General features: G+C 39.4%; 1 protein-coding gene across 1 annotated transcript in view; it reads left to right on the top strand.

The window, feature by feature from the left end:
• The first annotated feature begins 2,816 nt into the window (after positions 1 to 2,816).
• MICU2 (mitochondrial calcium uptake 2) overlaps positions 2,817 to 23,849 on the top strand; it is a 92,063-nt gene continuing 71,030 nt past the window's right edge. Inside the window, exons 1-2 of the mRNA XM_011976538.1 lie at positions 2,817 to 2,876; positions 20,799 to 20,940. Coding sequence (XP_011831928.1) covers positions 20,853 to 20,940 — 88 coding nt within the window. The 5' untranslated portion in view covers positions 2,817 to 2,876; positions 20,799 to 20,852. The remainder of the gene's footprint in view (positions 2,877 to 20,798; positions 20,941 to 23,849) is intronic.

Here is a 23,849-nt window from a genome sequence, read left to right as displayed (position 1 = left end):
AAAGATGGTTACAAATTTTAAATAAAAGCAAGAAATGTGGACCATTATGTTTAAATAAGCAAAACTATATTATAACTTAGGAAGTGAATTTGCAGTTTCATTAGATGTAGAATCTCTTTCTATTCCATGTCAGTGAATATTTTAAACACTCAATGTAGTTAATAAGATTAATCGATTTTAATTTGCTCTAAGAGCCATAATCATAAAATTAAATTGGCTTTCTTTTATTTCAAGCTGTCTGACCATAGATTTGTGGTGATTATTTTTGTGAAAAAGAAAAAAAAATATGCTAATAGGACATTAACAATAGGTAAAACTGGAACTTATTGGAGTATACCGTTAGTATATTTGTGTGCAGTGCATTGGTTTAATAACAGTACATGTAAAATTGATATGCCAAGAGCAGTAAACTTTATAGCAACATACAGAAGTTTAATAACCGTGAAACATTGTAATTCCAGTGAAGACTAAAGCTTTCTTGCAACAGTAAAGGAAGAATGCAAAGAAGTTTTTATACTTTATTGCCTCAGGTGAAAAATGTCTGTAGAAACAGGTAAGTGATGACAAAGCTTTGATGTTAATAAACCCAAATGGAAGTCAAGAATCAAAGTGTGTAAATGGCTACATTATGAAAAGAGAGATGACGAAGTTATACCCTGTAATTAGATGTAATTTGTGCTTTTGGCATAGCTTGTCCTGCGTGAATGAGAGGTTGTCTTACTTTCCTTCCTTGTATAATAGGACAGTAGTTAACGATCCTGCTGTAAATCTGTGGAGTGACTCTTCTGGGGGAAAGAACAACAAATTGTAATATCAAAGCAAAGTGTATTTAACCTCTTCTTTTGCATTTACATTGTTTAGTGGAATCCAAGTAAATATTACTGTTTGTTCTTGTTCTATAAACCATGTGTGTTTTAGTAGCTAATATATACCAATTCTGCTTCTGTTACTGTGAATTTTGGAGTTTTATGAATTACAACAGTGCATAAACATACCAAAAGCCACTAATAGTAGCAGTATATGAATCTAAATGTTTTATTTATAGTTTAAAAAGCAGTAAATATTTGGTAAATTAGTAGTAAATATATTCTCTCAATAATTCTTCATAAATAACATTGTTAAATGTTTTCAGAGTATAAGTAATTTCAATATAAAAATAATACTTAATGAGTCATACTTTTTAAGTATAGCCTGGCCTTAAAATCCTCATAGATATCTGTGAAACCTACATAGATATGTGGTTCCATAGATAGTTCCATAGATACTTCTAAGGAAATAAGATGTTATAAAATCTTAAATTTATCCACATGGATATCATTTGTTTTGTGTGTTGTGTACTAGAAACTTGATACCTTAAGATCGCAGACATCTTTGTCCTCAGTCCCTCATCACTTAGCTGTATGTACCCTGCTCACTGCCAGCTCCGCCTCCCAAGCCATTCTCCTGCCTCAGCCTCCCAAGTAGCTGGGACTACAGGTGCCCGCCACCACGCCCGGCTAATTTTTTGTATTTTTACTAGAGATGGAGTTTCACCGTGTTAGCCAGGGTGGTCTCGGTCTCCTGACCTCATGATCCGCCCGCCTCGGCCTCCCAAACTGCTGGGATTACAGGCGTGAGCCACCACTCCTGGCCAATGCAAACCATTTTAAAATTAGGCAAGATGAACCTTAAATATGAAACCACAATGTGTTTCCACAAACTGTTCCAGATATTTCAAAGGAAAATATGGATAATGCAGCATATCTACTGTTTGGAATTGCATCATTTTTCTCATTCACTAGTATATACAATTAGACAATTATATACAGTAAGAAGCTATAAATGGGTTGATTTCTGCATTTCTTGAATGTCAGGAGATTAAATGACACTGTTGAGTGTTTTATGGACAAAACCTTTTTCATTTTAACTTGGTCATAATTGCCCAATTAAGAAACCAGCTCAAATCAGCACATTTTCAATATGGCTCTGCCTCCATTCAGACCCAGTCCTGGGAAGTTCTGGAATGCTTGGAATGCTCCAGGATTGAATTCCAGGTCAGAGAACTGCTCTTTCAGTGGTGGTGGTGGTACTGCTTTGACTGTTGCTTTAGCGGGAGCCTGGTGAATGGAACTGTGACTGCCCTACTGCAAAGAGAAAACAGGAAAACAGCTGAGCACTTCCCAAAGGCTCATTTAATTATCAGATGATAACTGATCCAGCTGCCTACATATGTTGAAGTATATATGGAAGACTTATCTGTCCTAGTAGTTCCTAATCTCAGACATATGAAGTGTAAGATACTTTAATGGCAAGCCAGAAAATAATGATAATGAGGAAACATTGGGGTTTAACCAGGAAACCATTGCAATACCAAGAAGACAATCAGTAGCGTATGTAGTAGTGTATGTTACAGAGACACACTTCTGATTGTTAAACCTAATACTGATCACTTTTTATCAGTGATTGAAGCATGTTTATTTATTTAATACTGCAACTTTTTTGTTTTGTTTTCTACTTATAGAGACAAGGTCTCGCTCTGTCACCCAGGCCAGAGCATAGTGGTGCGATCATAGCTCAAGGCAAACTCCTAGACCCATGCAGGCCTCCCTCCTCAGTCTCTCAAGTAGCTAGGACAGGCATGAATGAGCTAGTCCAGCCTTTTTGTTTTTAAACTAGTACTTTGTATTTCATTAGCAGACTTGACCCATAAGGCAGTGCTTAAATCCATCTTAAATTATAGTCGTGAAAAGATTGCTTCCTGAAACACTGAAGAAATTGTTATAAATGAAGTTTCGGTGCCACAAAAGAAATAGCACTCGAAAATAAACTTTTCTTTTTACTTCTCAGCGAGGCAATGTACTTCTATAGAAGAGCGCGCCCTTACAGGTAGAGCACTGGTGAGCGCACACCTGGACAAGGGAGGGGAAGGGGTTCTTATCCCTGACGCATGTGGCCCCTGCTGCTGTGGTGTTCCCCTATTGGCTAGGGTTAGACCGCACAGGCTAAGCTAATTCCCATTGGCTAATTTGAAGAGAGTTACGGGGTGAGTGCTTTGGTGGGAAATATGCTTATGGCAGAGCAGGAAATTGGAATGAGTCAAGGTGGAGAATGAGCAGGTAATCGGAATGAGTCAGGGTGGAGCAGGTAACTGGAATGAGTCAGGGTGGAGCAGGTAATCGAAAAAGGTTTCTTTAGAAAGAAGTTAAGGCCGGGCGCGGTGGCTCACGCGTGTAATCCCAGCACTTTGGGAGGCCGAGGCGGGCGGATCACGAGGTCAGGAGATCGAGACTATCCTGGCTAACACGGCGAAACCCCGTCTGTACTAAAAAATGGAAAAAACTAGCCGGGCGTGTTAGTGGGCGCCTGTAGTCCCAGCTACTCGGGAAGCAGAGGCAGGAGAATGGCGTGAACCAGGGAGGCGGAGCTTGCAGTGAGCCGAGATCACGCCACTGCACTCCAGCCTGGGCCACAGAGCGAGACTCCGTCTCAAACAAAAGAATAAAAGGAGCACCGGAAACCCAGCAGAGGACAAGAGCCGAACCCCGGCCTCCTCATTAAAATAAATGTCACTGGCTAAGGAGACAAGATGCTACGTACAAGGCGGTATCCTGGATTAGATCCTGTAACACAAAAAGGGACCCCAGTGGAAACTTGGGGAATCCGATTAAATTCGGCCATTCAGTTAATAGTATTGTACCAATGTTAATCTGTTAGTTTTGGATAAATGTACCATGATGTTAACATCATGTAATGTAAGATGTTAACATCGAATGAAGCTGGTTGAAGGGCATATGGGAACTTCGTGTACCATCTTTGCAACTCTCTGGAAATCGAAAATGGTTGATTTCAGTTGAAGTTTAAAAACAAAAATTTTAAAAAAAAGAAGTTTAAAAGTAGAAAGCAAATAATTGAACGTACATATTGATTCTTTGAAGAGAAATTTAGAACTCATATCTAACAATAATATTATGATTACTGAAATTCTTTGATATATATCAGGAAGGAGGCTAGAACTGTTGCTTGTTTCTCAATTCTTTTTTAAAAATTACTTACGTTGGCTTTTTTTCTTATTGAAATACGTGTATATTATAGAAAAATTAGGGAAAAAGTCAAAGGACACTTGTAAAAACCATCCTTTTCCTATGATGACTTGAGAAGACTAGTTACTATTAAAGTTTTGGCTGTTGTATCTTGAGTAGATAGATTTTTTATTGGAAATAAAGCTATTGGTGCTGAAGCTGAGAAGTGATTATTGTAGTTCCACATCGTGTCGTTAGAGGGAAACTGAGCTGTCCAGGCCCTTTTGGAGACTAGCCTTTGCCCTGTCTCCTTGCTCTCCAGTCTCTTGTCACCCATATTTCTCTTTAGTTGTTTCTCTACTAAAAGCTGTAAGTATTTGTCATACTTAATGTGATGGCTGCTTTCTTATATAGAGCAGGAGAAGACACCCCGCAGTGGCTTTGTTGCCACATCCAGGAAAAGGTATAGTGAAAACAAAATTCAGAATTATGCAGATATGCATGTAAGATTTTGTTAAAGACTAAGCTTTTATTCCAAAATTTTGTGTAGCAATGATTTCTTGTAGTTCCTTGCTTTATTAGTGCTAGATAGCAGTTGTGTGTATTCTTTATTTTAATTAATCTGCTTTAGCTGGTGACATTTTTAGATGACCTGGAATTAATAGATTTTACATTTCATACTTAGTCATGTTGGGGAAGCTCTTTCCATTTAAATTTTAAAAGAGACCTTTACTGCTAGATATCAAAAAGGGATTGAGTCAAATATTCATCTCAGCTGTTTAAACTTCATTAACTATATACATTATTCTGACATGCATACTTAAAATAGGGAAATTTTATTTTACTAATCATTGTATTTTACCGTTTATCATTCATCTTTGTCATTTTTCCTGAACTTTGAATAGGGTGTGAATCTGATTATGTGGTAAGTTACATACGCTCTTTCCCAAAAAAAATGCACATGCATGTTTCACACAGATTTCAGGGAGTTATGAACCCCAGAAGTGTGATTATGTCATGTGAGGTTAAGAACCTCTCCTATAGGCAGAGCAGTGGATCACTTGAGGCCAGGAGTTTGAGACCAACCTAGTCAACACGGTGAAACCCTGTCTCTACTAAAAATACAAAAGTTACCCTGGCATAGTGGTGCATTCCTGTAATCCCAGCTACTCAAGAGACTGAGGCACAAGAATTGCTTGAACCCAGGAGGTGGAGGTTGCAGAACTTCTGCTCTAAATTTTCAGGTTACATCCTTGTCCCTTCCTGGTTCTTAATATTTATCCTTCACATTATAAAATGTTTCAAAGGCTAGATCTAAAATTATTTTCCACTTCACTGCTTTGATTATGTCATTGTATTGCTCTAACTTTTACATGCTGTTACCTTCAGATCAGGGAATTGATGATGTTTGCCTCTTGCTCTTCACCAGTTCATCTCTTTTGTTCTGACTCTGTACATTCTCTATTCTAACCCAGTTAGCCATGTTTTACTAGCTTATCCTGTTTACACCTTTATAAATGGATCAGACACCTTTGTTGCCACTAGCCTTCATTGTTCAAGGGAGCTTCTTCAAGTTTATTGGTCCTCCAGCCTGTAAGTAAGTTGGGGTATTCAAGTTCTCACAGCCTGAGGAGTTTACCCATAATTTCAGGAATACTGGTAATAATATTTGTTACTTACATGAAGGTTTATAAAGTTATAAGTTAAGAGACTAAACAATAGCCCATACATATTTAGAAACTAATTTTAGACTAAACAGAGTGACAAAATTCATTCGAGTTTTCAGATATTTAAGAGTTACTCTTTCGTACTTCCCAAGCAATTCAAGGTTGGAGATTTAGGTTGCCTGGATCATTGTAGAATATCAGGCCCTGTCTGTTCTAATCTACAAATATCTGCTCCACTCTCTTCCCAAGATCTAACTAGGATTATTCTTGGTTATAAAGACACAGGAGTAGATTCGCCAACAAGTTTTAAAAGGGAAAGATTACCCAAATGCTAGTTCTGTCCATGCCTACCCTTAAAAGTATGTATGTAACAGCTTATAAACTGCAAGTTTTCACTGGTTTTGTTTCTCATATAAGATTCCAAAATTCTTGGGGATCAAGGTAAAGATTTTTCTTTAACCTGCACCGGAGAACCTTATATTTGCTATAGACCTCACTGCTGCCTGGGCAAATGCTAACAATTTTACTTAGTATATGATTCGCTGGCATAATTTTATACTGCTTTCTGTGCTTGAGGTTAAGATGTAGCACTCACATTTCTCCATTTGACACCAACTGTTGTAAAAGAAAAATGGGTAGAGGCGGTTGAAGGGAAAAGTGACCCTGATTCTAGTAGTGGTGGCAATTGAAATAGTAAAGTGAGAAATTATTTTCTACGTATTTAGTAGTAGTTTTACTTTAGTTATGCTTGGTGCTACTGTAAAGCAAAACAAAAAAATAACCAAAAAACCCCACAAAACTTGTTTGGTTTTTCAGTCGTTATACTGCAGATTCTGCAATGACATTTTTTAGAATCTTCACTGTTAAAGTATCCTCAGATATTACTGAGAGCATGGATCATATATTTAATGTATCTGTTTTTTGAGACCATGGATATCTTATGAAATATTTCAAAAAGAATAAGGTGAAAGCGGAAAGGGAGACTTTGGCAAATTTGTTCTAGATCTTCAATGATTTGCTCTATATTTGTTCATAACTGATATAAAGCAGAGCTTTGAGCCGGGCGCGGTGGCTCATGCCTGTAATCCCAGCACTTTGGGAGGCTGAGGCAGGTGGATCGCCTGAGGTCAGGAGTTCAAGACCAGCCTGGCCAATATAGTGAAACCTGTTCTCTATTAAAAATACAAAAAATTAGCTGGGCGTGGTGGCGGGAGCCTGTAATCCCAGCTACTCAGGAGGCTGAGGCAGGAGAATCTCTTGAACCTGCGAGGCGAAGGTCTCAGTGAGCCAAGATTGGACCATTGCACTCCAGTCTGGGCAGCAAGAATGAAACTCCATCTCAAAAAACAAAAAAAGCAGAACTTTGCTTAAATAATACATTAATTTGCCAGAATATTATATAATCATATCTGTATTACTTTATTTTTGTATTGTGCAATGTATATGTTTATTTACTGGTGATTTAATTTATAAACATGAACAGAAATATGAATTGCATGTGCATCTTTGTACCTTTGCTAGTAAACTACCTGTTTTGATATAATATCTGGCTCATTCTCTGCTCATTTCCTGTAAGTACATTTTATTAGCAGAATTTTATCTTAGAAATATTTCATTACAGTCTGTCAGTGTACTCCAAGATGAAGCTGAAAAACTCCACTAAAACCTTAATCAACCATGGTATAAGGCCTGAAATCCATCAAGTCATTCATTCAGATTTACAGAAGGAGAATGTGAAGCAGCTGGTGTAATCCAGTTTCAGAGCATTCTGTTTCTAAGATTCCATGATTTCTATGCTAAGCAAAAATTAAGGCAGTATCCTTTGGTACAATTAACACTGCCACCACCTGTCAGTGGCTTTACCTCTTTCCTCTTGTTACAAAGGCATTTTTAAAATCTAAAGTAATTAGCAATATACAGTAATTTACAGTTAAAGGGAAACAGAAGGGGCCCCTATTTGTGTGTATCTTTAGTGAGGTTGCACATAGCAGAGTATATACCTGGCTGTCTAAAGATATTTTAATAAATTATTAATAAGGTTTTAAAATACATCAGCATAACCCACTGTTGCGTATTGGTTCACAGACTAAACATTTTTTTTTTTTTTTTGAGATGGGATCTCAGTCTGTCACCTAGACTGGAGTCCAGTGGCACAATCATGGCTCACTGGCTCACTGCAGTCTTGACCTCCCAGGCTCAAGTGATCCTCCCACTTCAGCCTCCTGAGTAGCTGGGACCACGGGCATGTGCTACCATGCCTGAGTTAATTTTTTAAATTTTTTGTAGAGATGGGGTCTCCTTGTGTTCCCTAGACTAGTCTCAAACTCCTGGGCTCAAGTAGTCTTCCTGCCTCAGCCTCCCAGAGTGCTGGGATTACAGGCGTGGGCCACCAAGCCCAGCTCTAAAATTATTATTACTTTTTTTTTTTTTTTTTTTTTTAAGACGGAGTCTCACTCTCTTGCTCAGGCTGTAGTGCAATGGCGCGATCTCGGCTCTCTGCAACCTCTGCCTCCCAGGTTCAAGCCATTCTCCTGCCTCAACCTCCCGAGTAGCTGGGATTACAGGTGTCACCACCATGTCCTGCTAATTTTTTGTATTTTTAGTAGAGACGGGGTTTCACTGTGTTGGCCAGGCTGGTCTCGAACTCCTGACCTCGTGATCCACCCGCCTCGGCCTCCCAAAGTGCTGGGATTACAGGCGTGGGCCACCGCGCCTGGAAGCTCAGCTCTAAGATTATTTTTTAAGGACACATTTTGAGTTTGGAATTGATTCCCATTCATAAAAACCCATGAATGTTACCATGTTAGCCATGCACTAGGCACTGGAGATACAGAATAAAAAAAAGATACTTTCTATTCTTGAGGACTTCAATGTAGTAAACAGGCAATTTCAGTGCAGGGTTACTAGAGCTTTGATAAAAAACTTACTCAGGGTTCTATATGCCCACAAGGGAGGACACCTAACCCAAAATAGGTGCTTCTGGAAGGACTCCTAGAGGAGATAACTACTGGAGTTTTTTTCTTTTAATTAATTTATTTTATTTTATTTTTTTAGAGACAAAATCTATCACCCAGGCTGGAGTGCAGTGGCATAATTATAGCTCCTGGTTACCTTGAACTTGTGAGCTCAAGTGATCCTCCTACCTCAGCCTCCTCAGTAGCTAGGACTATAGGTGTGTGCCACCACATCTGGGTAGTTTTTTTTTGAGACAGAGTCTCGCTGTGTCATCCAGGCTGGAATGCAATGGCATGATCCTGGCTCACTGCAACCTCTGTCTCCTGGGTTCAAGCGATTCTGCCACCTCAGCCTCCCAAATAGCTGGGATTACAGGTGCACACCACCACACCCAGCTAATTTTTTTGTATTTTTGTAGAGACAGGGTTTTACCATGATGGCCACTGGTCTTGAGTGCCTGACTTTGTGATCCACCTGCCTCGGCCTCCCAAAGTGCTGGGATTACAGGTGTGAGCCACCACGCCCGGCCTCATCTGGGTGATTTTTTTATTTGTTAAATTTTTGTAGAAACAGGGTCTTGCTATGTTGCCCAGGCTGGTCTACAACTCCTGGCCTGAGCTGATCCTTTCCCCTCAACCTCTCAAAGTCCTGGGATTATAGACATGAGCCACCAAGCCCAGCCCAAAATTAACTGTTAACAAGTAAGTTAGCCAAATTAAAAAGGGGGCTATATTACATGCTTAGCTTCGTAAGGTGTTTTAATTAGTCAGAGGCAAGTAAGTGGTTATTTAATCTGTCTTTTGGAAAGGTTTACTGAAGTTAATATAAGTCAGTCAAGTGAATACTAAAGCTCTAAGGACACCCCAGCAAGTCAAATCTGTTTTAGGACAATCTTGTTAACAGTGATCAAAACTGAGATTGACATTGAAGAGAGCTAGTACAATATTTGTTTTACACACATTTTGTTTTGTTTTCTGAATTGTACAAAGACCAATTCAGAAAAAAATACTATCAATGGAATTTTTTTAAAAGAAATATAATTTTTTAAGTAAGAAATTTGCAAATCTGCTGAATTCAAACCTTCGTTATTCCATTTACCTGAAAGTTTTAAAATTTTTTGTTCAATTTTTGTTTTGGATAAAATTGTTCTGTTTGTAGAGCAAAACTCCGTCTCAAAAAAAATCTATTTGTATGCAATCAACATACATTGCAGGGCTTTATAAAAAATAATTTCAGTATTTAAGCAAATTTTGTATAGGGTTGAGGTGGGGCATGAGAGATTTGATGATAGGCAAACTGCTCTCAGTCAGTGTTCAGCCATGAGCTTTAAGAATCCTCACTGTCAGTTTCCTATAAGCTGGGGAAGCACATGGAGGTGACAGCCATTTGCTGAGGACTGGGATATGGAAGTCTGAGTGGGTCACAGAAAATGTGGGAGCAGGGCAAAATACTATATGAATGAATCACTTTTCTACTGCAGTCACAAACTGTAAAATACAGCTACAGACTGCAGCTGTTCCCCAAGAAGGGCTAGAAGGAAGAAGAGAGGGATCCTTTAATCCATCTCCTCTTTGCTTCATACTGTGTCATATATTATAGGATATAATATCCTAAATGTTGTTATCCCTAGTGGTAGCCTCTGTTTATGACTCAGCCCTCCGACAGCACCACTTACTTGAAGGTCTCAGTTACCAGGAAACCTTTTTGCATGGGTACATAAGATTCCTGAAATTAGAGCTCATATCACAGAAGTTCCTTGTTACTGCTCTGTGTCTACTTCTCAGCTGCCCAGAAAAGAGAGCTCACAGTCAAGATAAATCAAGATACCAGACCTGTTGCTAGTTTTCTATTCAGATTTATTTATATAACATTGAAAAATGTTAGTCTGGTGCATATCTCATTGTGAAAAGTAAGAAATCAAAATATCATGGTTAAGAAATAATGTGTGAAAAATACTTAAATTTATCCTTGTGGAACATACACATTTGCCAAATGCGTGTTGTTCCTTTCATACTTCTGCTCTAACATCACCTGTTATGCCTTCCCCGCTAGGGAGTGAGTGCCTCTTCACCCACCATTTTGTTTCTGTAAGATGTTTGGTCATGGGAGACAGTTTTATTAAATAAGGTGATAAGGTTGAGTAGTTGTAGAGAGTTCACAAGTAGTATTTTACCTTCTCCTGTGGAGGAAAATAAACTAAAGTAGCTCATTCAATTCTTAAGAAAAATTTAGTTGTAGTTGCCATAAATGAGACTGATGATACCTTGGTGGGAGTATTGAGATTTTAAATTAAGGCCTTTTTTTTTTTTTGAGACAGAGTCTCATTTTTTCACTAAGGCTGGAGTGCAGTGGTGCGATCTCAGCTCACTGGAGCCTTGACCTCCGAGGCTGAAGCGATCCGCCCACCTCCACCTCAGCCTCCGAAGTAGCTGGGACCACACGTGTGAGCCAGCGTGACCAGCTAATCTGTGTGTTTTTTTGTAGATACGATGTTTTGCCATGTTGCCCAGGCTGGTCTCGAACTCTTGGGCTCCTGCCTTGGCCTCCCAACATGCTGGGATTACAGAGTGAGCCATCCTGCCTGGCCTAGTCTTTTTTTTTTTTAATTCGAAACCTAGTTTAAACTTTCTTAGTTTAAACTTTTTGTTTCGAACAGAAACAGAAATATATGTAGTTATGATGTACCTCTTGGAAGGTAATTATGGAAGAAGCAAAAATGAGTACTCTGTTCAGTTACTTAACCAGGAAAGAGAAAGCACTGGAAGGGAAGATGCTTGTTTCTTTACTCATCAGCATCCCCTGACAGTGGCCACTGTTCTCCAGATAGAAATCTATGGGGTTAAAAAAAAATTATGTGTGTCTGTGTGTGTAAGCATATGCCATTTCATCTTACCATCCTCATCTAAAACAAGCCATGCTAGCTTTCTTCAGTCTCTGGGACAAAGTCTAGACTAGACCATCATAGATCAGACGGTATTTCAGAAGCCAGAGAGAGTAGTTCCCAGAGCTTCCAGGTTTCCCAGGAATGACAGTTGTCTCATTGGCTGTCATTTTGTAGAATGTATTGTGAGGCATAGCTTATGCAGTGAATATTTTTAATTTAGTCTGGCAGTATTTTGTTTCATATACAATAAAATCTCCCTAATTCAGAACAAAATGGAAAAGTTGTGTCTAATGAAATGAAAATTTCTGATTGTAAACGTTTCTTTAAGAAGGTGGGATAGTCATCCAGTTACACCACAGAAAGTTCAAAGACAACAGAACAATTTTATATTTTATCCAGATTATTACAAATTCCAAAATAAGGGCCCCAAATGAATAGGTCTCACTATATTTTGGCTAATGCCGTGTATATATATTGAAAGCTATAGGGAAGGCCCTTTCTTTTCTCACTTTCTTCCTGAGAAATGTGGAGACCAAAGAATGTTAAACAAAGAACAGAGAACTAACTTTTTCCAATATGTCACTTCATGGATAAAAAGTAGAGACAGAGTGGTGAAGCACCTGTTGCTTTAAAGGCAATAAACTAGTGAAATGTTTTAACAGAAGTCATCAGCTTTCAAAGATCTCTTTTATCCAGTTCACATCACTCATTGCTCTTAATTCCTTTGTCACATTTTTTACTGTATTACAAGTAATCCTTGAAATCCATGGAGCATTTTATATCTAACTAGAACCATGTGGATGGTTCTCATGTGTTCAGTATAGCCCCAAATCCCAGCATTTCTTCTACTCCTCTTTTTCCATATATTTAGTAGTAGATGCAGGTTTGAGAAGCAAATCATGGCAATAGAAGGAATCCATCCCTCCACTCCCACCACTTTCCACCTCAGAAGACTCTAAGTTGCATCTGGGGTAGGGATAGGATGGCAGCCGCCAACAGGCCCTCAGCAGCTCTTTGATCTCCACCACTGCATTCCATACCCTTCCTCTCTTCCTGACCAGCTAGTTCCTCAGGCAGCTGCTTCTCCTGCCAGTCCATCGGTTATTTATATGTAACTGTATACACTGCCAACCGAATAGGTTTGTAGAAGCAACTTAGGAAATCTCTTTCAGATAAAGGTTAAGATTAATACTTTTTATTCCACTGCTTTTATTTCTCCACATAATATATGAAGGCAATGTGTGCCTTTTCAGAATAATCTTAATTATGTCTAATCTTCTACTTTTTTTTTTTTTTAATTATTAACTCCTTGGACAGCAGTTTTTAAACTGTTGAATCCAGCAATCAAGGCATTATGGTTCTAACCTTATTTACATTTTCTGAGAAACTACAACAGATCAGTTTCCCCTGAGGTCCTCTAGAATTCTTCATACTTAGTATGCTTAAACATAAGGTGGCGGCAGGCCGGGTGCGGTGGCTCACGCCCGTAATCCCAGCACTTTGGGAGGCCGAGGCGGGCGGATCACAAGGTCAGGAGATCGAGACCATCCTGGCTGACATGGTGAAACCCCGTCTCCACTAAAAATACAAAAAATTAGCCGGGTGCGGTGGCGGCGCCTGTGGTCCCAGCTACTCGGGAGGCTGAGGCAGGAGAATGGCGGGAACCCGGGGGGCGGAGCTTGCAGTGAGCCAAGATGGCGCTGCTCACTCCAGCCTGGGCCACAGAGCGAGACCCCGTCTCAAAAAAAAATGAATAAATAAGGTGACAGCAAATAGAGTAGTAAATACAAGTCTTGGTTTCAATAAAGTGTATTTTCCATTATATGTTTCATTTTATTTATTTATTTTTTGAGACGGGGTCTTCACTCTGTCGCCCAGGCTGGAGTGAGCGGCGCCATCTTGGCTCCCTGCAAGCTCCGCCCCCCGGGTTCCCGCCATTCTCCTGCCTCAGCCTCCCGAGGAGCTGGGACCACAGGCGCCGCCACCGCGCCCGGCTCATTTTTTGTATTTTTAGTAGAGACGGGGTTTCACCGTGTTCGCCAGGATGGTCTCGATCTCCTGACCTCGTGATCCGCCCGCCTCGGCCTCCCAAAGTGCTGGGATTACGGGCGTGAGCCACCGCGCCCGGCCAAGCAATTTACATCTTAAATAAATTGCTTTAAATTATGGTTTGCCTTACGATACTGAGAGGTGAAGGCAGTTGGGCTTCTGGGTCGTGTGGGGACTTGGAAAACTTTTCTGTTTAAGTGGAGGATTGTAAATGCACGGGTCAGTGCTCTGTGTCTAGCTAGAGGGATTGTAAATGCACCAATCGGCACTCTGAAATGGACCGATGAGCAGGACATGGGTGGGCCCAAATAGGGGAATGAAAGCGGGCCGCGGGAGCCAGCAGCAGCCGCCCCGTGGGATCGCATTCAAGGCCGTGGAAGCTTTGTTCTTTAGCTCTTCATAATAAATCTTGCTGCTGTTCACTTTTTGGGTCCCCACCAACTTTAAGAGCTGTTAACACTCACCACAAGGGTCGAGGGTCGGGGGCTTCATTCCTGAAGTCAGTGAGACTCCGAACCCACCATGAAGAGCGAATAGCTCCTCCGGCACCACCTTTAAGAGCTGTTAACACTCAACTCGAGGCCCGCGGCGCGACAAAGAACCCACCAGAAGGAATAAATTCCGGACACAATACTTTTTATCTTTGTAAGGAATTGACTTAGTCCTGGGAGATAGCAGTCCAGTTTCTTTTGACACCCTGAAATCCCTAAACTTGTATGTCAGCATACTGAATTGTTATTCATATAGATGCGTTTCCTGAAAGTGATACCTCATTATGACTACGACTAAACTAGTGGTAAGTCCTTTAAAAAGTGTATGTTAACAGAAAGGTGAAAGCATTTGCATCATGTGGTCTAATTTTATTTGACAGTTAACAGTGTTTGACCACCCCAAACTGTCTACCTTTGTTTTTCTGAAAGACAATACGTTTCCACTTACAGCTCTATTTTCAGTTTATGTAGATACAGCCCTGGTATTTTTATATAACATACATTCTATGAAGTACTTTGAATATATAGTAAAATCAGACAGTAATGTTGAATTTATATGGCATCAGGTGGAGTATGAGGCATGTAGTATATGTGAATCTTCCAGGTAACTGAAATTACCTGTGTAAACAGGAAAACGTTTGTTTTTTATTATTTACATTAAAAACAGCTAGAATGTATTTCATATTTTTCTACATTCTAATATTCCCTAATAATAAATTACTCATGGACAGAAGATCATCACCATGTATAGACCTGGGGCTGTTGATTGCATGTAATAACATTGATTGATCCAGGAAATTGCAGCTACGTCTACTATAAAGAAAAATTTGAAATCCCAGGACCCCCAAACTTAAGCCTGGAAGCTGAATCATGCAACAGAATACTTAAGCAAGGTCCTGCTGGAAAGGAAAAAAGCCTTAGGCATGTGGGAAGGGCTACCCCACAGACTATTCATAAGGAAATTCTTTGCTAGCCTCCCATAAACAGGGGCATGCCAATTACAACTTTAGGTGTACAGTCGAAGTCTAGCTCCTAAAACTAAAGTCTGTTAAATTCCACACTGATAATGTCGATTACAAATGTATCTCCCCAGGGGAAGAACAAAGAGAAAACTACTACTGCCTTTGTCTCCACTCACCTTACCTTCTGTAAAATGTGGATTCACTGGGCGCTAACCGAAGTCTCACAGGAATGTAACCATTCGCCTTACCCTTACCTGCCCCTCTTCCTACATGCCTTCCCCCATTTTAAGGAAATGTATAAATGTATAAATACTAAAACTCCTGAAAACCTCCAGAAAAACAGCCACAGATGTGTTTGTAGCTTATGTTTTTCCCAGACACGGCCTACAGCTGGCTTAATAAACCTCAATGATTAAAGCTTATGCTGCAGTCACTCATTTCACTTGTCACTGTTTTGTATTATTTTTGTCTCCTGCCTTACTGTCAGGCTGTTAGGTCTGCCTTCTGCCATTAGCGTACTTTAATCTAGCACTTATAATTTAATGTTTTTAATACAGCAGAGTTTTCAAACTAACCAAGTTTATTAGATTGATAGGTAGATTAAGAGTGCTGAATCATGGTATCAAATATCCAATTCCAAATTTCCATATAGGCTCCAGTGTCTTACATATATGGTGGCTATTTTATAGATTAACAAAAGAAAATGTCAAAATTCATGATGATCTTTGCAGTATTGTGTGGCTGCTGTTACTTTCCTCTGTCCATTTTTTGTCACATACCCCATAGATCCTCTGCATCATGAATCTGGCTCCCCAAATGTCAGAGCCAACTTTAGCATAGCTTGCTCTACTATTGTTCCCAGTCTTGGCAAACTCCTGCTCATCCTTTAAGATCCAGTTTAAATATCTCCTACTCAGTAATGCCTTTCTTTTTTTTTTTCTTTTTTTCTTTTTTTTTTTCCTTTTGAGACGGAGTCTTGCTCTGTTGCCCAGGCTGGAGTGCAATGGCATGATCTCGGCTTACTGCAAGCTCCGCCTCCCAGGTTTAAGTGATTCTCCTGCCTCAGCCTCCTGAATAACTAGGGTTACCGGCACATGCCACCACACCCAGATAACTTTTGTATTTTTAGTAGAGATGTAGTTTCACCTTAAGTCTATAAGGCAGTTTATTGGCTCTCTGCCTTCTCATAGAATTTATGTATAGTTCTCTTAGAGCGTTTGTTAAAATTATCTATCATAATACTAATGGCTAACCTTCTAGAACATTTAATGTGTGCTGGGCACTATGCTGAGTTTTATGTGTATTATTTCATTGAAGGCTCATTAAAAAAAAAAAAAAACTTTGAGATAGATACTGTTGTTTTTTGCATTTCACAAATCAACTGAGGGGTAATGTTGCCCAAGTGACAGAACTAGAATTTAAATCTAGGCAGTTTGAGTCCCCTTTACTCATTTTTCAAATGAGTCAGGTGAGGTGCAGAGAGATAATTTGTCCAAGGTCACATACCTAGTGACATAACTAGAATTTGAATCCCAAGCAGTTTGATTTCAGAGCTAGTACTTTTAACTGTTTATTTGCTATCCAACACTTCCCTTTGTAAACTCCTTAAGGGGGAGACTTCATAGTATCTGTCCGTATATTCCCAGAACAGTGACACATAACAGTTTCTTAAATGTTTGAGAATGAATTAATGAACTTTTTCATTGCCTAATACATAAACAATATTAAGCTAGGTATTTGTATTTGTACTGTTATTAGATATAATTTTTTTTCTTTCTTTTTTTTTTTGGAAGGAGTCTGGCGCTGTCACCCAGGCTGGAGTGCAGTGGCGCAGCCTCAATCTCGGCTCACTGCAAGCTCCACCTCCCGGGTTCACGCCATTCTCCTGCCTCAGCCTTCCGAGTAGCTGGGACTACAGCCTACCGCCACCACGCCTGGCTAATTTTTTTGTATTTTTAGTAGAGACGGGGTTTCACTGTGTTAGCCAGGATGGTCTCGATCTCCTGACCTTGTGATCTGCCCATCTCAGCCTCCCAAAGTGCTGGTATTACAGGCGTGAGCCACCACGCCCAGCCTAATTCTGATTTTTTAAAAAATTTTAATTTCTATTCTTTTTATAGAGACAGAGTCTCACTACATTGCTCAGGCTGGTCTCAAATAACTTTGATATCTTGACGTTTATTATACCTCCTGATCCTCCCCATCTAAACTGATGTGCTAACTGTACTTACTTAAGTCTACAAGCCATTTTCTTTGCCTTAGCTCAGTTTACCAAGCCTAACCTACCACGAATATGCCACAGTGAAAAAGAGACAACAGAGATTAAATGAGTACCCAAAGCAACATGGTTAGTTCAGGGAATATGAAAATAGCAGCAACAAAAACAAACAAAAGCAACCTGAAACGTAAGAGGGAAGAGAAACAAAACTGGGAAAAGAGAGAGCACGCACGTCTGTTATCAGGAAAACCACACAGATAGAAGGAAGGAAGAGGTGAAGAAAGAAAGGAGAACACAGAGTTAGGAAATAGTTTACATTTTCTGCCAAAGGCTTGTTGTAAACTATGTTTTTAGTTGTTCAAGGTTATTAATAAGGGATAATTTGGCATGCATTACCTTAGGCTATAAATTAGCAGCATTTGGACATTAGCCACTTGTTCCCAACATTTATCTGAAGTAGTTAATAACCAAACTAGGTAACCAAACATGGTATGGAACTCAAAAGACCTGACTTCTGGTCCTTTGCACAAAAGCGTTGGACTAGATGATCTCTAAGTCCCTTGTAACTCTTAAAATTCTATGTCGTATGTCAGTTATAGTCCCAATATGTATAAGGCACCAGGCCAAATGCTTTCCACAGTACAGTGAAACAAAGATGAAATTTATGCTTCAAGAGTTTAGTTGAAAAAATAGACAAAAAACAGACGACTTGTTTTTTATTACAGTGCATTCGTGGAAATGATATAATAAGGCACCTTTTTTCTTCTTGGGAACAATATTGTGGTTATTACATTCTTGACCATTAAATCTATCCAGTAAGTCTGAGATTTCATCAGAATTATTATAAAAATGAAGTAAAGCAAGCTAAGCCTGACACATGAATAGAAGGTTAAAAATGGCATTGGCAAATTAATCTTCCAAATTCTATGAAATAAGCATAAATATAGAATGCACATTGATTATATTAGTGATCCTTTAAAATGTACTTTTAAAATTCTACTACTGTGTAATAAAGATGACCTAAAAAAAATTATGTTGGTTCATCAACTTGGAATTAGAAAGGCTCTGGTAATTTCAGAACAATACTTTTTTTTTTTTCCTTACATAAATTTTGTTGTAGCAAAGAAACACATTCAGTGCATCCTACTTACTTTAAATTTGATTGAACTAGAGAAGTAACACCTACCATTTAGGAAATGGACAACAGTTAGCCCAGGGACTAAAGGATGACTAATTCTAGTTCTGTTCTTTGTTATTTTTCTCTGAAGTTTATCTTAAATCCTGTTCTTTTCAGAAAAACTTTCTCAGCTACCATTACCCACACTGCTGCTTCTATTTTCCTAATTTATATTATTCTAACAGGAGCTAGTATAGGATCGTGGTTGAGACAGTGGGGTTGATGTCATACTGCCTATGCTATCACTTACAATCTAGGCAAGCTGGTTAACTTTCACAAGCCTTAAGTGTTTCGGTTTTTTTTTTTTTTTTTTGGTAAAATGAAGATGACAGAAATGGTGTCTACTATTAAGAGCATTGTGGAGATTGAGTAAGAACAGGTATGTAAAGGTATTAGCACCCTGCTCTGCGTCTACTACATACTTCATGAACGTTAGATACTATAATACGGAGTATTATATATTAATGTGTAATACTACAGTATATTATAATACTACAGAGTTGCCCCTTGATTCTTACGCGTTCTGCCTCTTCCTGGAGTCTCCTCAAATTAGTAAATGCTCAATTCAGTGTTTTCTTCAGAAAAGGTGGGGCTTAGGATGAAGAGAAAGACTCTAATAGTAGGAGATGGTGACTTGAGGGCTTCCTCTGCATATTTCATAAGGGAAATGGTGGGATTACGGTCTGCCATGGTGATGATCTCCAGATGATAGTTTTGTACTCTATAGGCAGAGTGTGAGAGGTTTACTATGTGTGTATGTGTGTATGTATGTATATTTGCCTCACGTATAAAATGTTCAGAAAGCATCAATAAAATTTAGTTTTCTGATTACTGGGATGGTAAGTGTGGACTTATGTAATTAAAACATTCCCCTTGAGTTATTTTTGTAGTAGTCACTTAAGGGAAAAGAAAAGGAAAGGCAAAGGGGTGGTAAGGGTACAGATCATTACAATATTATTGATATTCTCTACATGCGCAGTATTCTGGTAGGCACTGACAACACAAAAGAGGTGTAAAACTAGCTGCTCAAGGAAGCCTATTGTCTAAATAAGAGAGAAAATTAATACTGGTCAGAGAACTGAAATCAGCCAAAAAGAAGGGCTTTGAACAGCTTTGAATTTGGAGAGATTTAAGCAACTGGAATTCATGTTTTTCCCATTTCAATTCAGATTGGCAGTCACTGAACATTGCCTGTGTGTCAGGGAGAATTATAGAATCAGTATTAAGTGTGAAAAGTAGGTGATATGTCCAGGAAGCATACTGCAGTCCAGGTTAGAGCAGTGCATCAGGAAAGCAATCCAGGATGAAAGCCTGCTATTGGATTTCACAGATAATATGTTCTTGTATCAAGGTTCATGCATTGACATAGGTGCCTGTTAACTGCTGTGTCATCTTCCTCCAGTCTCCCTAGTTCACAATGCCCAGTCATGTGTAGGAGGATGGTGTGGTTGTTAAGAGATTAAAACCCTTTGAGTCAGACCTAGCTTTTTAGCCTGCCTCTGCCATTTACTTTGCAGTTTCTGTATCTACTGCTGTATCTACTGTTCAAAGTTATTGTGAGAATTAATTAAATAATCTATGTGAATACTTAATTAGTACAGTGCCTAATATATAGAAAGTGCTCAACGAAAAGTTCTTTATAAAGATTTCAGTACTGTCTTCATTAGCATTTAGTCAGGGTCTAAGTCCTACTGCCTGAAGTGCAGACTCTTCCACTATATTCCTATATATTCCACAATATTTTACCCATCCTTCTTCTTCTGGCTCTTTCTACCCATGGTTCCCTCACATTTCTGAAAGCAAAGCTATTTATCTATTATGATATGTTTTATCTTTTTGAAAGCACAGCTTTGCATATTCTGTTGCCTTCCTGACTTTCTTCTGCCACTTTCCTCAGTCACTCTGGTAACGTTGGCCTTTCTGCTGTTCCTCAACCACACCAAACTTGTTCCCACCTCATGGACTTTGTGCTTGCTTAGAATGCTTTTCTTCCAGAGACGCCCCCAGGACACACTAACTCCACCTCGTTTAGTCTCTCTAAATGTTACCTCTTTAGAAAGACCTTCTCTGACTATCTTAAGGTATTACCACCTTATCCCTTTCTTATCCTGCTTTATATTTCTTTGTAGTACTTCTTACCGTTTTGTATTATTTTATACATTTATTCTTTAATTGTCATTCTCCCTTTTTGGAATGTCACTTCCCTCAAGTTAGTCTAATTCACTGTTGTAGCTTCAGTGCAAAGTGGGCACTCAGTTAATATTTGTTAAATGAATGATTTTGAAAGTTTGGGGATTGTCAGATCCAAGCGTGAAACTTAATTTTTAAAGATTGTCCTAGAAGTGACTGGGAATAACACTGAAAAAAATCTTAAATTGCAATTTGTTTTTCTTTTAGAAAAATGTAGAACATGGCATAATAGGGAAACTGTCTCTTCGTAAGCAGCGCTTCATGCAGTTTTCTTCACTCGAACATGAAGGAGAATATTATATGACACCACGAGACTTCCTCTTCTCAGTGATGTTTGAGCAAATGGAACGTGAGTTGGGTCTTTTTTTAATTTAAAACATTAAACTTCAGGGCTGAAAAACCTGTTTTTCAGGATTGATAACAGCTTTTCTTCATCTTAATTATCATCTTTGTACCATGCATTTGCTTATTTAGACTTTTCTTGTGACACTACTTATACTTTTATATTTATCTTGAAATAGTTGTTTTGTATATAGGTTTCTCTAAAGAGACAGGAAAAATAGTTTAAATTTTAATTGTCACTAAATATGTTATTAGTAATTACTTCATCCATGTTTTAAATTGGGCCAAAAAAAAGTGAAACTAGATTTGAGAAGTTAGGAGAGCAGTCATGATGTCACAGATAGAAAATCCTGAAAAAAATGAGAAACAAGTTGAAAAACTATAATTACATAATTTTATTTAATAAGCAGCCAACTTACATTTGTTTCAGAATTGAGAAATTCTTGGTTTTATTACCTAAACCAGTCCTCACTTTGCATAGAGTAGATTTGGCCCCATCCTCTGTGCCCATGTTGAAGAAGGAGTCTATGAAAACTTGTTGGCGTTCTGACACCTTTCTAAATGTACAGGAACACTCGCTATAAACACGCAGCAGCTGAAATGGGTGAGAGCAAGGTGAGCCGTCATAGTATAGATTGAATTCAAAAAGGCCGAGAGAACTTGGCACAGCATTATAAACATTGAGGGATGACGAACAAAAACAAAATGAGTGATCATGGTATGTTCTAGGGACAATAAATTCAGTAATCACTGGAACGAAAGGATTACTTTAAGCAGTAGTGAGGGATGAAATTGAAAAACAGATAAGGTCCGGATTATCCAGAAAACTTCAGTGACCCTTTCCAACCACCAGATGAATGGTATTTGGCAGGGATGAATGGCATTGAAGGTTTCTGAGCAGAAAACTAAGGTGGTAAAAATATGTTTAGGGTTTTATTTGTTTGAGACAGAGTCTCGCTCTCTCTCCCAGGCTGGAGTGAAATGGCACTATCTCGGCTCACTGCAACCTCTGCCTCCCGGGTTCAAGCAATTCTCCTGCCTCAGCCTCCTGAATAGCTGGGATTACAGGTGCCTGCCTAATTTTTGCTTTTGTTTGTTTGTTTGTTTTTTGAGACGGAGTCTCGCTCTGTCACCCAGGCTGGAGTGCAGTGGCGTGATCTTGGCTCACTGCAACCTCCACCTCTCAGGTTCAAGCAATTCTGCCTCAGCCTCCCAAGTAGCTGGGATTACAGGCATGTGCCACCACGCCCAGCTAATTTTTTGTATTTTTTAGTAGAGACGGGGTTTTACCATGTTTGCCAGGATGGTCTCAATCTCCTGACCTCGTGATCCGCTCTCCCCGGCCTCCCAAAGTGCTGGGATCACAGGCGTGAGCCACCGCACCTGGCCTTGTATTTTTAGTAGAGACGGAGTTTCACCATGTTGGCCAAGCTGGTCTCAACCTCCTCACCTCAGGTGATCTGCCCCCCTTGGCCTCCCAACGTGCTGAGATTGCAGACATGAGCCACCTCGCCCAGCCTAGGTTATTTTATTACAGCTTTTTTGCAGGGAAGTTTGTGTATATTAGAAACCTTAAAGATATTTACCCACATTAATGCAGTAAGTTCATAATATAAGTAATCAAAGATATGCAAAAAGATTTCTATTAAAAAGTAGTTTAGCCTCTGACATGTGAAACACTTGGACGTCATGAATTCCTGTTAGATTCATCAGAGAATTGAGGTCACACTTGAGCTGGAAACTGAAGGCAAGCAGATCCATAGAGTCAGCTTACTGCCGACAGAAACCACTAAGAACCCACCACTGGAGCCGGCTTCAGGTAGGAGTATTTGAAGGGTAATTAATTGCTGGAATCTCAGTGCGAACTAGCTTGGGAGATAACAACTACTGAGGAACCAGCCACAGAGAAGCCCATACGCTTTTGTGATTTTTACCTTGCGGAACTCTGCCAGGTTCTCACAGTGAAGATCTAAGAAAAATGCTCTCCCTGCTCCCTCATTGGGAGGGAAAAGTAGCCATTTTTAGACACTCCCAGAGTATTTCATTCTCCTTAAGAAAGGCCTGCATAGAAAAGAAACTTTTTTACTGGAGCCCAGCCAACCTAGGGAGATGGAAATTCCAAAATCTAGCCCCCTCTGGCCTTCTTGTCTCACCAAAGGGAGCAGAGAAACAAAAAAACTGAGAACTGCTTTTGAAGGGCACATCCCTTCACAGTCACACAGTCTGACTAAGAGACTGACAGCTGATCATAGGACTGTACAATACCTACCTCCCTTTTCACCTCACCGCCACATCGACAGAGCAGGCCCCTGTACAATAATAAGGCAGGACTGAAAGAACTTACCTCTTAGATTTTATTTAAGGAGAGAAAAGACAACAGGAGAGAAAAAAAAAAAGGCACCAGAGGAAATTTTAGCCTCTGTCACCTACAACTACAGCAAACAGTAAACACAACCGATTCCTACCCAGATAAACATAAAAGGCCAGTCTACCTCAGTAACTTTTACCAAATACATCATGCCTGACTTAGAACCAGAAAGTCACAAGGCATGTTAAAAAGAAAAAGCACAATCTGGAAAGACAAAGCAAACATCAGTATCAGATTTATATATAGCAGATATTTGGAATTATCAGACCAGGAATTTAAAATAACATTAATATGCTAAGGGCTCCAGTGGAAAAAGTGTACAGCACTTAATGTAATGTAAGCAGAGGCAGAGAAATTCTTAGAACAAACCAAAAGGAAATGCTCAAAATCAAAAATAGTGTTACAGAAATGAAGAATGCGGCCGGGCGCGGTGACTCAAGCCTGTAATCCCAGCACTTTGGGAGGGCGAGACGGATGGATCGCGAGGTCAGGAGATCGAGACCATCCTGGCTAACACGGTGAAACCCCATCTCTACTAAAAAATACAA

This window comes from Mandrillus leucophaeus, unplaced genomic scaffold (assembly GCF_000951045.1).
Source record: "Mandrillus leucophaeus isolate KB7577 unplaced genomic scaffold, Mleu.le_1.0 Scaffold168, whole genome shotgun sequence".
NCBI classification, from domain to species: domain Eukaryota; kingdom Metazoa; phylum Chordata; class Mammalia; order Primates; family Cercopithecidae; genus Mandrillus; species Mandrillus leucophaeus.
This window is presented reverse-complemented; position numbering and strand designations above follow the sequence as displayed.